Source organism: Drosophila obscura, unplaced genomic scaffold, assembly GCF_018151105.1.
Source record: "Drosophila obscura isolate BZ-5 IFL unplaced genomic scaffold, ASM1815110v1 contig_186, whole genome shotgun sequence".
NCBI lineage: Eukaryota > Metazoa > Arthropoda > Insecta > Diptera > Drosophilidae > Drosophila > Drosophila obscura.
Genome location: NW_024542774.1, coordinates 3,573,144 through 3,588,363, shown reverse-complemented (window position 1 = coordinate 3,588,363; position 15,220 = coordinate 3,573,144). Strand labels below are relative to the sequence as shown.

The window sequence follows — 15,220 nt, the reverse complement described above, 5'->3', positions numbered from 1 at the left end:
ATGAAAATACGACTGGATGGGTAATGAACATGTTACAGCAAAGAGAGGAATGCAATTCCGGCCAGGGCAGGGTTGTCAAGCGACTGACTGACGGGAGAACTAATGAGGATTCTACGAACTGATGCGGTTTGCCTGTGCCTGATTTGTAAGATAGGAGTGTACCTGTAGCTGCTGCAACATTTACGAACAAAATCGATAGTTTCCCGTACTTTGTTGCTATTTACATATGATACATTATTATTCTTTGGGTGCTTGTTAACAACGTGTTGCACTCGACAACCCATTTTCCATCGATCCATGCGCCCAGTCAACTTCCTCAACGTCGATGTCCGAGAGTTAATTCCCCCGTGGCCCTGCCTGGGATCAACTTGCAATCAAATTACTTTATTTGCATGCGGAAAGTGCGCACAAAGGGGGAGGCGGAGTGCGGAGGCGAAAAATCGTGTTAGAGCAAAGTATATACATGCATAAAATATTTTGTCCCAGCCCCTCTCTCCCTGGCAGATCATATTACACGGGGGGAAGCCACGTGGCGCACCATGGCGTATGGGTAATGCAACGCCTTATTATTAAGCCAAAGTGGCCCCGGAAAGAGGGAGCACAATATGGAAAGGGAGTTTGTGTTTCTGACCTTCTAAATATGCATACAAAATATTACTTACGCAGGCACATTGTTTTCCACTTAACTGTACGATGTCTGATGCCCTGTATCATAATTTCCATAGCCCCATAAGATCCTAAGGAATCAGCCTACAGATCTTGCAGATATTTCTTAGGCAAATGAAAATCCAAACAATCCAACAACACCATCGATCTCTGATCCAAAAGCTTTTAGAAAGAAATGTTAATGAAATGCCTTAAACGAATTTTCTTGTTTAACGGCAAAAATGGTCGCCACATGCCTCATGCCGAGCTGGCCGAGTGCACTGCTGCGTTGGGCGGGATGTGTAGGGGCCCGTGACTGTTCTGACAAGCCCTAATGCAACCCCCAGAGCGAGAATCCTGAGGGGGGCGACACATTTTTGCATATAAGCGGGGAATGGCGGTGAATGGCTGGTGAATGGCGACTGGCGACCACTTGACAGGTCCAGGCCATAGCCGCAGGCTCAACATGCATACAAATGCTCGTATTCATTCTACCCTGCGCCCCCTTCCCTTCTCTGCTTTGTGGCAGGACGCCGCTCACTTGCCTCATCTTTTGTTTAGCAAACAAAGCATGGTTGCCGGCAGGGTGTGGGGGCAAGCCAGCAGCAGCAGGCCATAAATCAATTGGCAACGTAGAAAAATTGCAGAAAATTACTTGATATTTACGGTCACTGAGCACACTATGGCAGAGACAGAGGCAGCAACAATGAAACAGAGAGAGACAGAGAGACAGAGACGGGGAAGCAACAACAGCTGTCCTCGGCTACCTGCTGGGAGACGGAGACATGCAACAAGTATTGTCTGGCATCTATGCCACTCAAGGCCGGTGACAGGACATTTACTAGCTATAATTGCACATTTACCTTGAAGCGGGTCACATGTCGTATTAGTAATAAGTTCTCGATGCAGGGGCGTACTCGGAAAAGGAATGCAGGACCCAAAATTAGGGAAAGCTCAGGGACTTTAGTGTACTTCGAATAGTCAATTAACTTATCTCAGGCAAATGCCCAGGGCCCCATCCCCTTGCTCTAAATATTATATATGTGAATATCTATTAAAATTTGGGATCTCTGATTATTTCTAGCGCCCCTTTTTGGATGCCACTGCTCATTCTGAGATGACGATGATGCATCTGGCATTGCTCTCTCCCTCTCTCTCTCTGCAGGAGCAGAAATCTCCCACTGAGTGAGGATGGCCAGGTGGGAGGCCAGTGGTGGCTGTGCATGTAATTATTCTGTCATCCGAGGCCTGCCAGTGGCAAGGATGGCCAATTGGGCAGCTGGCCTTGTACTCTGGCTTGGTCCTGGTTGTTTACGAGTCTGTGCCTGTCTCTGTACTTGTGTGTGTGTGTGTGTGTGGGCCATAATTGCATTGTTGCCGTTGTAATTACAGGCAAACATGCAGTTAATTAAAATCATTAAAATGCCTTTGAGTCAAACATCAGACAGCAGCTAACGAAGCTGTGGGCGATGGATCCCAGGCAACGGCTGAGACTGGGACTGGGACTGGCAACGCTTTAATTTCCGTTAAACAAGTGACGTCCTTGGGGCAGGGTACGTCTGTAGCAGCAGTAGCAGCAGCTGTCGTGGCACTGGGTGCAAATTGCTTTAGCTTCAGTTGCCAATTCGTTCGCTTTTATTACGTGCTTTACACAGACTTTTTTCCCCAGGAACAAGTCAGCCGGCACTGACTGACGCATGTCGTCTGGCACGTTCCTCCAGTACCCAGTCCCAGTCTCATATATTGATTTTGATTAATGCTCCGCCAGGCACCAGTCAAACAAATGAGTTAAGCGTTTGCCAAAAAAAACAATGTGATTTGACATTCTCGAATAAAAGTTAAGACAAAGAAATCAGGAGTGAGGTGAAACTACGGCTCTTTGTATAATTATCCATGTGTCCATCTCATAAAAGTCGTTGAGAAACAGTGGCGCGAAATTACAGGAATTAAGCAGCCAACTCCGTGCCCCAAATGGCATTTCCCCGAATCTATAATCAAAGATCTATTAATGGCAATCATTTGTGCTAAGTTCGATCATCATTCAGCCCCCCAGCAATCGAGAGGCACAACGAACGCATATTTAATGTTGATGGCCGCTCATTGGCAAAGTTGATTACGAACACATTGCAGTATTCATGGCCGGGCAAGCACTATCCTACACCCGTTCCTGTACATCCACAGCCCCATCCTCCAAGGACCTTCTGTATAATTAATTAGTTTAGGCTCAATCCGTATCCGATGTGGCCTGAGAAGCTGAGGCTGGAAAGTGCTGCCATCATCGTCATTTGTTTATGCCTGTGTTTGCAGCTGTTATTTTATCCAGGCGTTCGCCTTGCAGATAATTTGCACACGTGCTTCAGAATCCCCTGTTTATGTGCGTGTCCTTGAGCCTGTGGCACTACACCACCCCAAATGGCAGGCTATGTATCCAACGTGTGCTCCACTTATTCATAGATTCCTTAGATAATTACGAGCATTTGTCTTTGTCGAATGGTGTTCAAATGTGAACAAAATTGGTGTCTGTCTCGAACTTTCAACTGGCGCCCAGCAGCGATTTGAATTAAAAATTTATGTTTTCAAATGACAAAAAGGTGTAATAACATTTCCCAACTGTCTCCAAGTGTGGGCATGTTAAATAAATAATATCTGCTGAGCACAGCATGGGAGTATGTACGTACATATATGTACATTAAATTTAATGGCTACTATTTATGGCAGAATGTTATTACGCACACACATGACTCTCAGAAATTACTGCCGCTTTGCTATCGATTATGAGCCCGGGGAATTAGTCATACTGGCAGTGATCTGCTGAAATTAGTATTTATTCTGTTATCCTGCCAGCCATGTCAAGAGTTGTTGTCACACTCAACTTATCAAGAGAGCAAATAATTGGAAACTTAGTTGAAATTTGCAAAGTTTACAAGGATTTCCTCGCAATCCGTTTTTGCCTCTCTCTCTCCCATTTTCAGCTTGTTTTCCGCCTTGCTTCTTAAGACAAGCCGGAATCAAAGCGTACGCCCCACCAAAGCTGCCATTTTCATCCGCCTTTTCGTCCGGACTAAATTGATGAAACCAAAATTGGAGTTGACTCCTGGGAATGGAAGGGACAGGGACCAGGGACCAGGGACCGGAGACCAAGACAAGGTTGATGGCTATGGCGATGTCGATGTCGATGCGGTTAGCGCTGCCTTTTTGGCCAAATAACAGCGACAGGCAAACAAAATGGAGAAAGCTTTTAGCAGATACTTTACGCAAATCCCATGGGAAAACATTGGCCCACTTTGAGCTGTAAAGCAGCTCTGCCGCAGAAGCCAAGAGCAGCTGGAGCAGAGCAAAAGAGAGGACGTCGACAGCCCCATCATTAAAAGTTAAAAAGGATTTTCAACGGATTTACGAATTGGGAGCTCAGCCCGAAAGACAAACAAAGCCATCAATTTACATATGCGAGCAGGTCAGAGCTCAGCCTCACTCCTCACCCCTCACCCCTCACCACCAAAACTATGAGTATAAATTCATGAAACAAAATTTAAGATGCGCCCCACGACAGACGCCCAAGAATACCCGCAAGTACATAGTATGCAACGGCTGAGCGTGGGCTGGTGGTGGGATGGTCTGCGTTGGGACCCATAGAAACAAAGCCCAGCCATGACTGTCAAGTAGTCGCAGAGTCCTCCCACATCCACTTACAGAGGCTGCCTTACACACTTACACTTACATCCACTCCTGCCCACTACTACCCACTCCGACCATTATCGTACACTGAAAAAATGCTGATACCATCCATCGAGTAATATAACTTCAGTTGTTAATATTTTCAGTTGAAATTTAACATCATATTAGACATGTGCTAATTGAAAGCTGAACTTATTGTGGATGCCAAGATGATTTTGATGATTTTTGTTCCGGTGTAGTCGTAGGGACACCGTCGCAAGGACCTTGAGCTTTCTCAGCCTCCTGTGCCTTTTGGCTTTGTTGTGCTAAACTTGTGGATTAGCTAAATGCAGGCGGGTATGCCACGGCATGCAAGCAGCTCATTCCCATTCCCCCCCCCCCCACCAACAACACCCACCCGCCTTTGGGCGCTTTCACTTTAACCTAAACATTTCGCCTTGTTGAGTCTTTATGAGCTTCTCATGTCGGTGCCGCTCGTTCCCCCCACATTGTTTGGGTTTCATTTACTCTTACCCACCTGATGTTCAGCTTATTTTTACCTACTCTGCTGCAACCCACGTCCCCCCTACACTCAGCTTTTTAATGACTGAAATTGTACGCTACGTTGCCACAGGGATAAAAGTGCGGTCCTCAACAATTGAAAAGCTTTAACGTGCCGGAACAATTCGGTTTTCTAGTGCTGTGATCAACACAGTGCTTTAATTCTGCCCGGATATCAATGAATAATTTTCCTACACATTTTCACATTGAAATTTTGAAACGCATTTCAGCAATTTACCCACACCAGCCATACCGATTTTTAATTAATTTACCTTTGCATTACATATTTGAATTCCCGATTGGATCCCAAACCAATTTGATTGGTGATTGTCGGGCATTTAATTAAAGCACATTTGGACAGAACGATGGTCCCATCAGTCCCCTAATGAGACCCATTCGAAGATCCTCAAATTCCATTTCTAAGCGATTGCACAGCGGGAGCAGAGCTGACGGGGGGATTGAGATACGCCTGCCTGGCCTTCATAATGGCCATGAGTCAAAATCACTTGAATGCAATAGGCTGGAATGATTCGAAGGGGATGGGATTGGGATGGCCAAAGAAGGCGTGCCCAATGGGGCGTTAGTGAAATAATTAACGCACAAATACGATTTTCTGGTCAGAGTTCAAGAAAGCAGCCAGCGAGCAGCAAACCACAAGGGCCAAAGGGCCTGCAAATTTCCCGCAACTGCTACAAAGCCATCAATTGATGCTGGCACATCCCGCGTCCTGTCCCCAGCCGCCTTTGGGGCATTCGGATTCGGATGAGGCAGCGAAGTGTGCAATTTGCCAGCTTATTTATGGGGTCGAACCAAGACAGCCAAAATGGCAAAAGATGGTCCGCGAAGGCGGACCGGGTCCGGATGCATGAGGAAAAACTTTCGCAAAATAAAAGTTTTCCGCTATTTGATTTGTTGGTCATTCGGTTTTGCAGTTTTCCCAGCTTCCAGGACAAAAATCTATTGAGCCCAAACCGAACCAGTTAAAAGCATTGGCCCCGCTACGCCAGTAAACGCAATAGTTACAAAACTCCCATACAAAATTAAATTTATCGAAATAGATAGAGCAAATAGAATTTGGATAGTGCTCTGGTTCTGATTCCCACTACGGCTATGCATTTTGGTGCGCATTTATTGGTCGAGGTCGGGCAGCGAGCGAAATATACAATTTCTGGCCGGCTGGTAAAGCAGGATGGCAGAATGGCAGGATGTGCGCTATTGGACCCACCAGGATGCGCTAGAAATGACTGCACTTCCTTTGCTCTGCCCCGCTGTGTGTCCACTGTGATATTTAGGGCCTTTAGGGCTGTCTTTAAAGGTTGAACAGCAGAGAGGAGAACACACAAGTTTTCTGTGGTGGAGTCACTTTTGATGTGGTTGAAACAGTAGAAACGAGCGACTCGACTCTAAAAATACATGCCCAACAAAATAACTGGCCCAGAAGCACTCGGAATCTCATGTTCTACCCATTTCACTTGTCACGACCAGAGAGGCCCTTCTCCACTGGGGCATTGTGTGTGTGTGCGTGTGTGTGTGTGTGTCTGTCCATGGGCATGTATAAGGATGGAGGTACATTTGTATCCTTTGAGAGCAAACAAACCGTTAGCATGTGCTCGATCGCCAACAACCATAATAAACATTATTATGACTATGACCATGCCCGTGTCCAGGGCCCTCTAAGCTGACTCCAAGTGGAGTAGATGCTGGGGCCATCTCCGGCATAAAGTGGGACGACGTTAAGTGGATGATTATTTGCGATTGCACGATGCCAGCAAAGCCCGGACATGGCTATGGATACGTATACGTAAACTCATACGTATGTGAATGTGTATGTGAATGCGTATGCGTATGCGGGCACATCCTTGATGCGAAGGACACACACACATGGCTGGGGCATACACATGACTGGTTTTGCTTTGCCGCAGATTTAATGAAGGTGACGACCAGACTGCCTCGACTGCCTCGACTGCCTCGAATGATGATGGTCTCCCGTGTCCAGTCCATTTCTTGGTGATGATTATGTGTTAATGGTCATCGCACGCGCTCTTTTATACCGATTGCCAAATTGGCAGCTAACAATTGATGTATGGCGGCAATTACAAATCGGACAATTACTCATGCAGCTCCACCACTGCCACAGACGACTCAGTCCCCGGCCAAAAGTTTCCCCATAAATGCCACTCGTAAATCCTTTTCGATGATTACAATAGTTTCTCTCCTCTCCACTCCACTCCTCTCCTCTTCTCTCCTCTCTTGCTCTATTCTTTATCTATCTATTTCTTTTAGGGAACAATCGATGAATTCAGCAACAGCGAAAACCATAAACATGAGGCCACCATTGTCCCATGAATGTGGTTCTGGCTGCTCTGGTTCTGGCTATGGCTATGGCCATAGATGTGGATGCGGATGTGGATGTGAATGTGGCGGATGCAGAGGCACAAATCTTTGTTGGCCCAGTTTCATGGTGCACAGTGCTTTCAAATAGCATGCGTATGACATGACTAAAGAATGGATTTATGGATCATCCATATCGCATTGAAATTTTATTTAATACTTATATAATTTTCAGATTGATGATGAAAATAAGCTCTTTTAATTACTATTTGCAGTCACTGTATGTGGGATGCATGGCAGAATCCACTTAATACTAATTTTCACCCAAAATTTGCGTATAAATCATGACAATGTCTGGCATAAATTTGCGATGAACAATGGGACAATGCGGAATCTGTCTAAAAGGCACGACCAAGAGAGAGATATACATACCAGAGCAGGACAAATAAAATCGCTCTAATTAACGGACACGCAGCACACAGTCCATGCAATACATACTCCTACTATTCTACATAGATTATCTGGGATATATATGTATATGTATATTTAATCAAGTTAAGCTTCGGTTTCGGGCCTATTTCTTTTGATTCGATTGGCCTGGTTTCTTTACCTTTTCCGCCTCCTACTGTGCCTATAGAAGACGGCGCCCAACAATGAAAGAAAATACAATCTTAGTCTTCTACTACTTCCCTCTGCCTCTGCCACTGCCACTGCCTGGCCTCTGCTGCCTGGGCCCGGCGTCGTTTGTCTGTCTGGGCGGCGCTTCAATTTAAGAAATTAATGCGAATTTCGTTTTTACGGTTTGCCAGCGGGCATGGCCAATAAATCCACGCCTCACAATCCCCGCGGCGAGGTGCAGGATGACAGGGAGATGGAGATAGACCAGAACAGAAGCTCCAGGCCACTTAGGCGCCCAGGACACAGCCCAGGCCCAATGGCAACGGTAACGAGTACCAAGCACAAAACCAACCCAAAAAAAAACGTATACAAAAATTTAATGGAACACCAAGTCGGAGTATTTAATGCTCTACCCAGTCATGTGTAGTACCTCTGAACCACAACCTTTGGCGGAATTCCGACGGTATTTATCTATATATTTCCAGCATTGTCGACTAAACAATTACACATCAATTGATATGTATTTCCTTCCCAGACCGATAACACAATTGCTGACAAACTGCTGGTGAAATGCTCTTGAAAGTCCCAACTTCTGTGTTGCCCTGGAACAAGCATTCCTTGTTGCTCTTTAATTTGGAACGTCGATGGTGGCGGTGGCTCAGGCAAGGTTTTTACGTCCTTTTATGCGGACCATGGAGCACGAACAGGAGCGGGAGCTGTGTTGCTTGAGGGGGAACCTGAGATAGCGAGAGAGCATGGTGATACATTAAACAGACCAAGCGACCCAGACATGGGCCGGGCCTGGCCTGATGCAGTGCCTCCCACGGCAGAATCAGTAGGTGGCACGTGTCTAAATCTAAGTTGGTGGATAGCACGAAAGTTTTTCAATTAGTGTGCCGTAGTGGTAAGGTGGCCAGAAACCAGACCCAGGGCGGGCTTCATTAGAGTTGTTTGTTGTGTGATTTTGGAGATTTCAACGTGGAGGGTGCTCCGATTAGAGGTAGTCAGTAGTCAAGTGCCGTTGTGTTGCTGTTCACGTCTAATTAACAAGAAATCCGGGGGTAACTTTAGGATAGATTGAGTCAATAGGAGAAGTGGTTGCTCTTCTGTGTGTGTGTGTGTGTGTGTGTCTTATGGATTATCTCTGATTCCCCAGAGCTTGCCAGGATTTTACAGCATTAGCATTTATGTTCATCCCCCATCCAGGCTGTTGTATAATTGACAAGGCGGAAATTGACTTTACGTTTCCTGAGCTAATTTCCGTTCAATCTGTCAGCTTTCCCAATAATTATCCGGCAAGCGTCAGAGCATTGTTGGGGCGCTGTGATCTGGCTGGTCCTTTGGCTCCGGAATTTATTTGCAAATATTTTGAGAATGTTACGTTAACATAATTAAGGCTTTCAACCCTTCTCTTCGGGCGCACAGCTGGTTGGCAGGTGTGTGGGGGTAGAAATGGTACCCAAAAAAATACAGCATCGTAATAATTTCTTTCCAGTTGGCCCTTTTACGAGGCGAATGAGAGCTTGGGGTAGGGTAGGTAAACTTCTGTCCCCGCCACACCCACACGCGCAGCGCATAAATTTACTTGTTAAACAACAGGCAGGGATTGGGGTGGGGCCGGAAGACCTGGGCACAACCACAGCCCAGCTGCTGCTCATCAAAGCTGCATGGGGTGCAGGGATGCAGGGACGGCACGGTGGCAGAAAGTAAAAACAAACAAAGCATGCCAAAAATTATCTCGGTCACTTTTCAAATACACGCTCTGTCCACCACACACCACAGACACACAGACCCACAGGGCCCACACAGTCCCACCTCGATGGAGTCGGTGTCCGTCCTGCTCTCTGCTCCTTTAATGGCTTTCAACCCACTTTCAAGATTCAAGTATACATACACACATACTCGCACACACTTTTGTTTCTCCTTGCCAGTGCTGACAGAACTGTTTAATGTACCGTTAAGCTGCGCACTTGATGTCACCAGCTACTAGAAGAGAGTGAGAGAGAGAGCGAGCTCTTTGTTTGTTGCTTGGCTTTCAGCAACATGGAAATTATTTTCTTAATTTGAGGGCGAAATTGAATAGCTTCTGACTTTAAAGTGTTGTACAATATTAAAGCATTGCATTTAAATGGTTGCGATGGTTGCAAGGGAAGGGAAACTTTGGTGGCCATAAAACTTTTTTCATTTTCCGCAGCACAAAACAACACCAATAATGGCAATAAGCATGAAATCATAATAACAGAGGAGAAAGTTATCAACTTTGTTACTGCCGTTTATGATGTCCCGGGGCTTATTTAATCAATAAATACCAAATGATGTTCTGCTGTGTTCTGTGAGTCGAAATGAGGAATGGAATACGGATAAACTAACCTCAAAGTTACTGAGCCACGGATCCCGACCCTCCCCGCGCCTCATCCATGCACAACATTCTTACCGTTTCCGTTACCCGAGGGGCATGTGATGTGCGGTAAAATACGGGCGAAGAGAGGAGAGGAGACCTTGGGCGGGGACAGTAAAAGGATTTCATTGCCATCATTGCGCTCGGCTCAGCGCGGCGATTTCACCTTGCCAAGGAATGGCAGAAGGACGATGGAGAAAACCTTCACCTGCACACGCATGCCACGCCTAACGACCCCGCCAGCCCCAACGTCAGAGCCCAAGGCAGCGTTTGCCGTTATTTTATGCTGCAGACATTTAACAATGGCAATGAAAATGCAGGCAGCAGGCTGCAGGTAGCCTCCATTCGTGACGTTTTATCCCTAAACGGATTTACAGCAGCTGCAGCAGCTTTCGCCTTGGTTGGTCAGGACAGAGAGATAGAGAGAGAAAGAACAAAACGAGAGAGATTGATCGAGTGAGGGAGAGGGAGGGGAGGTACTGGCAGGCATTTCAAGGACGTGCACTTGCACTCGTTTATGTTGTCATTATTTTTAATCCGACATATTTTTCTGCAGGCCCCTCAGCTATGTAGAGAATTAGCGCACAGGCATTTCCTTTAAAAGCTATGTAGTATGCTGTCATTTTTTATACGAGAGATTGCCTCTTAAGTACGTGCGTAGGGAGAAGCACAAGCTACGATGTGCTTGACAAAAAATAAAACTACCAAACGCTGGCACAAAGGATATTTCGAGAAAGCATCTCAAGTGACGCTAGAGAAATATCTGGCTTGGCTTTAGCGACGTCAGCTAACATGAAGGTCAATGGCAGAGACAAAGTTTCTAAGCGCACAGTCGAATCAGCAATATGCTAATTCAAGTGAAGTGTATCTAAAAACCGGGAGAAATAAATTATTCAAATAGTTAACGCCCCACCAAAGCAACCCTGCATTTGCCTAAAAGCGCCCTCTACATGGACTCGTGTAGAATATAGAAAGAATTTATGTAAATTACATTTACATTTGACATTTTACCACGGTTCGGGCTTACATCGACTTTGCCCGCCAGATTTGAATCGCTGAAGGTGGTAAAGCAATATTCTAAGACTTGGCAGAAAAATCTCAGTTTAAGGGACAAATTGATTGCACTTAAGATTAATATTATCTGCCAGAGTAGCTAAATAGCTCCGCTCTCAGCTAAAGTGTTCGATGGCTCCCAAAAAAAGGAAATCAATTTTTTCATCATCTAGAAAACAAAAATATATTGTATGTGTCTGGGTAAAATGTCTACAATTCTCTAGTCCTGTTATTGATCTTTACTAATTGTACTAAAAGCTATTGGAATGGCTTTTCATGCGCGCCAGAATGAGAAAGGCAAAGTGGTGGATCTTCAAGAATTGCCCAGCTTGAGCGGGCTTTAGAAATCGCACTCTTGTTGCACCCACTGCGCAGGAGTCGAGAATACTGATGAAGCCACAAAAACGAACTCATCATCCCACATCCCATTCCCTTGTGGCCGGCGAAGATGACGTTCCTGGGTTTCTGGACAATGATCCCGATGCCAATATGAGCTTCTGCCATGAGCTGGAGGATGAGGACGCCAGTGATCCGTTGGCAGAGCTAAGCGTTGATGGTTTGATAGACGACGATGAAACCATAATGAATGGCAACATAAACCTAGGACATGCTTCTCAGCTAGAGGGTCTTCTATCACCAGGACTAGCAGGAGCAGCAGGAGGCGCGCCTTCATCGCCTGCGCGGGGAAATGAAACTGGAATAGAAGGAGCGCTTGCAGATGTCCGTGCCTGGTCCAAGCTAGTGGCAAACATTGAGAAGCGACCCAAGCCCGTGCCCCTTATCCAGGAGTTCGACTCCCTACGTCGCACAGTGTCGAATGGGATTCCGGCACTGATCCTTATCTAGATGCTCGTGACGTTTAGGAACCCGCCACCCAGACCATATATTTTTAAGCTATAAAGTGTTTTTCAAAACGACCGCCAAACTCCTCCAAATCGTGGTGAAATTTAAGAGAGCGCTTTCGTGGTGACTTTCCCTTCTTTTTAGTGGTGTGAGCCGCATGTTCCTAACGGGAACGCGTATGACGTGACATTACGTATACACTTACGTTTTATCCTTTGGCCGTTTTTGTTTGAACCTTATTATGTAAACAATCCAATGAAAAAAATTCTAAAAACTAGCCAACCCTAAATAAAATTTATTGAGGAATTGGATAAAATTATTTTTTTTGCACTGAGAGGGCCACTTAGCCAGTAATATTAAACCGAATATCAAAATTAAGGAATATCAATGCATCCGTCAGTATATTTACGATTTATTTTGATAATGGCATGGTATATTTTGGTATGTTTTTGGAGGTCAGGCGGTATATTTTATCTGTAAGTCTGCGGTCATGATATATTATATATACTGATATGTAACAAACATGTAGTTATCGTGTAGTTACCACGTAAAACCGGGACATTTTTGTTTGCCGAATTTGCTTAAACCTTATTATAGAAGTAATCCAATAAAAAGAAGGTCTTAATAAGAGCCAATCTTGGAGAAATTTGATTCATGAATCGGATTAAATTATTTGTTCAGTGCTGAGGGTCTTAGCTGGCTAGCAATATGAAACCGAACTTCGAAATGTATGATTTCCGATCAGGGACAGAGAACGATTAGCCCATGGTCGACCACGGGGGTTCTAAATATTTCCACGAATATAATGAAACTTGAAACAATTTTTACACACTTCAGGTGTAAGATATAGTGGTAATACTTTTTTTAAGTAAAGAAAAAGATGCATCTACACGAAGAGTATTCAAAACAGTACTATTTTTCGAGTCTAATTGAAGGTTTTTCACTGTGTAAATAATGGGGGTTAAGTGGGTTAAGTTTTTCTTGTTTCTTCGGTATATTTACGGTATTTTTAAAACATGACAAAGTATATTTCGGTATATTTTAGAGGGTAAATCCACGGTCACATCGCTGACTTCCTTTCTTTTCGAAAACATGGCTGACCAGGTAAGACTCGCGAAATGTGTTAAAATTTGATCATTTATAGCGGTTTAGAGTCGGCTGTATGATAAGTATGTGGTGCAATCGGGAGAGTAAGTGAGTTGTCTTGAATGGACCTTAAATGGAAGGATATAAAGTGATGTGCAGGAGGAAAGAGTGGACAGAGTTCAACCTAACCCTACTTTAGCGCATGGTATCTGACAAAATGTACACGAACTGTATTCCAGCAAACTGAACGTGCATTCCGCAAACAACATGCGGTGGCCACAATGCGCCGCAAGAGCATCAATCTCAAGAAGAAGCCACGCTTCTACCGCCAAATTGGCTTGGGCTTTAAGGCTCCAGCCGAGGTAAGAGGTTCAGAGACAAACTTTGACTAATGTTGCGCCCCCCCTCGTTTTGTTTCCGTTTCAATCCCGCACGCTGAACGTTCCTGCCTGCCACCCGCCCACGATACGCTCCCACCTCCACTAACCAGAACGAGCGCGCCTTCCAAAAACAATTTGGTGTCAACCTGAACCGCAAGGTGAAGCCTGGCGTCACCAAGAAGAAGAGCCTCCGCCGTTATCGTGATGTCGGTCTGGGTTTCAAGACCCCTCGTGAGGTGAAGAGTCCCCACACTCGATGCTAACGTATTCCACAACTAATATGTTTATTCTCTCCATCGCAGGCCATCGATGGTACCTACATTGACAAGAAGTGCCCCTGGACTGGTGATGTGCGTATCCGTGGTCGCATCCTGATTGGTGTTGTCCGCAAGGCGAAAATGCAGCGTACCATTGTTATTCGTCGTGACTATTTGCACTTTGTGCGCAAATACAGTCGTTTCGAGAAGCGTCACCGCAACATGAGCGTCCACTGCTCGCCCGCTTTCAGGTAATATTGAACACCTTCGACTCACTCGCAATGAATTTACAGTCTCAACTCTCTGATGATAAAATCATGACGGTCTTCATAAAACAAATTGCTGAAGAAACTTGACTCTTTTTACTAAATGTAAAAATACTGAACGAACCCCCGAAACTAACCCGAGATTATGTACAGCGAAATAGTGGTGGAAATAGCTTCTAATGGAAATTGGTAATTTGTCTCATTGCAGAGATGTTGAGTCCGGCGACATTGTCACCATTGGCGAGTGCCGTCCTCTCTCAAAGACTGTGCGTTTCAATGTTCTGAAAGTCAACAAGGGTCAGGGCGCCAAGAAGAGCTTCAAGAAGTTTTAAATGAGGACAAACACCAGCGGAAAAGATAATATTTGTAGAAATTATTCTTTTTGAATAAAACAAAAATTTAACTTTAATCGCTATTATTCCACAGTCCAGTCCACTTAGTTTCCACAGCATTTTCAGACGTTGCGGGCAACCATTTAACTCCAAGGTGTGTATACAACTACCATACAAGATATAAATGTATATTTAATTGATATTCTGATGATAAAATCATGACGGTCTTCATAAAACAAATTGCTGAAGAACCTTGACTCTTTTTACAAAATGTAAAAATACTGAAAATTTATAATTAAATGTTGCATTCTTTAGAAATCATACCAATTCCTTACTAATGCAATGTTAATCTTTTCCAGAATTCAAGATGATCACCCATGACCGATGAATTAATTAATTAATTAACTTCAAACTGTGTCAGATTTGTTTCAATAAAAATATCTTAAAGACCGAATTTGGTGTTGTTAAACCTTCTGTTCCCTTGAGGGGATGAGAATAATGAATTTAAATTGAAGCTTTAATGATTTTAGTAAGGAAATAACATTGGCATTGTGCTACAGAATGTTACCCTTAGGGCTGACTGGGGCTGCTTTATGTATTTAAATATTCATAAAATTGAAAAACAATGAAAAGTAATCCAATTTGTTATGGAAATTTATACAGATTACCAGGATGCCAAACGAAACTTGGAAAACAATTGAACCTTTATTTTGCATAATTTTCAAATAGACTGGAGCTTAGCGCGCATTAATTAACACTTAATATCGAGTTAATTTCGATATATGTGCAGCTGTCC

At 44.5% G+C, this 15,220-nt stretch overlaps 1 protein-coding gene across 3 annotated transcripts; it reads left to right on the top strand.

Annotated features, from left to right (window-relative positions):
- The first annotated feature begins 13,162 nt into the window (after window positions 1-13,162).
- Window positions 13,163-14,501, top strand: LOC111078133 (40S ribosomal protein S11). Of its 3 annotated transcripts, XM_022372674.1 has the most exons (5): window positions 13,163-13,207; window positions 13,429-13,551; window positions 13,680-13,805; window positions 13,872-14,077; window positions 14,301-14,501. In XM_022372674.1, the coding sequence occupies exons 1-5, from the start codon at window positions 13,196-13,198 to the stop codon at window positions 14,422-14,424; spliced, it is 591 nt and encodes a 196-aa protein (XP_022228366.1). In that variant the 5' UTR covers window positions 13,163-13,195; the 3' UTR covers window positions 14,425-14,501. The 3 variants fall into 3 exon arrangements, with proteins under 3 accessions (XP_022228366.1, XP_041448839.1, XP_022228365.1); XM_041592905.1 differs by lacking the exon at window positions 13,680-13,805; XM_022372673.2 differs by lacking the exon at window positions 13,429-13,551 and having other exon boundaries at window positions 13,181-13,207.
- The last annotated feature ends 719 nt before the right edge of the window (window positions 14,502-15,220 follow it).

Bases quoted from the DNA above. Each gene is read 5' to 3' on its own strand.
- LOC111078133 (XM_022372674.1), top strand. The intron at 13,806-13,871 runs GTGAAGAGTCCC...TCTCCATCGCAG, and splicing joins GTTTCAAGACCCCTCGTGAG to GCCATCGATGGTACCTACAT. The intron at 14,078-14,300 runs GTAATATTGAAC...GTCTCATTGCAG, and splicing joins CACTGCTCGCCCGCTTTCAG to AGATGTTGAGTCCGGCGACA.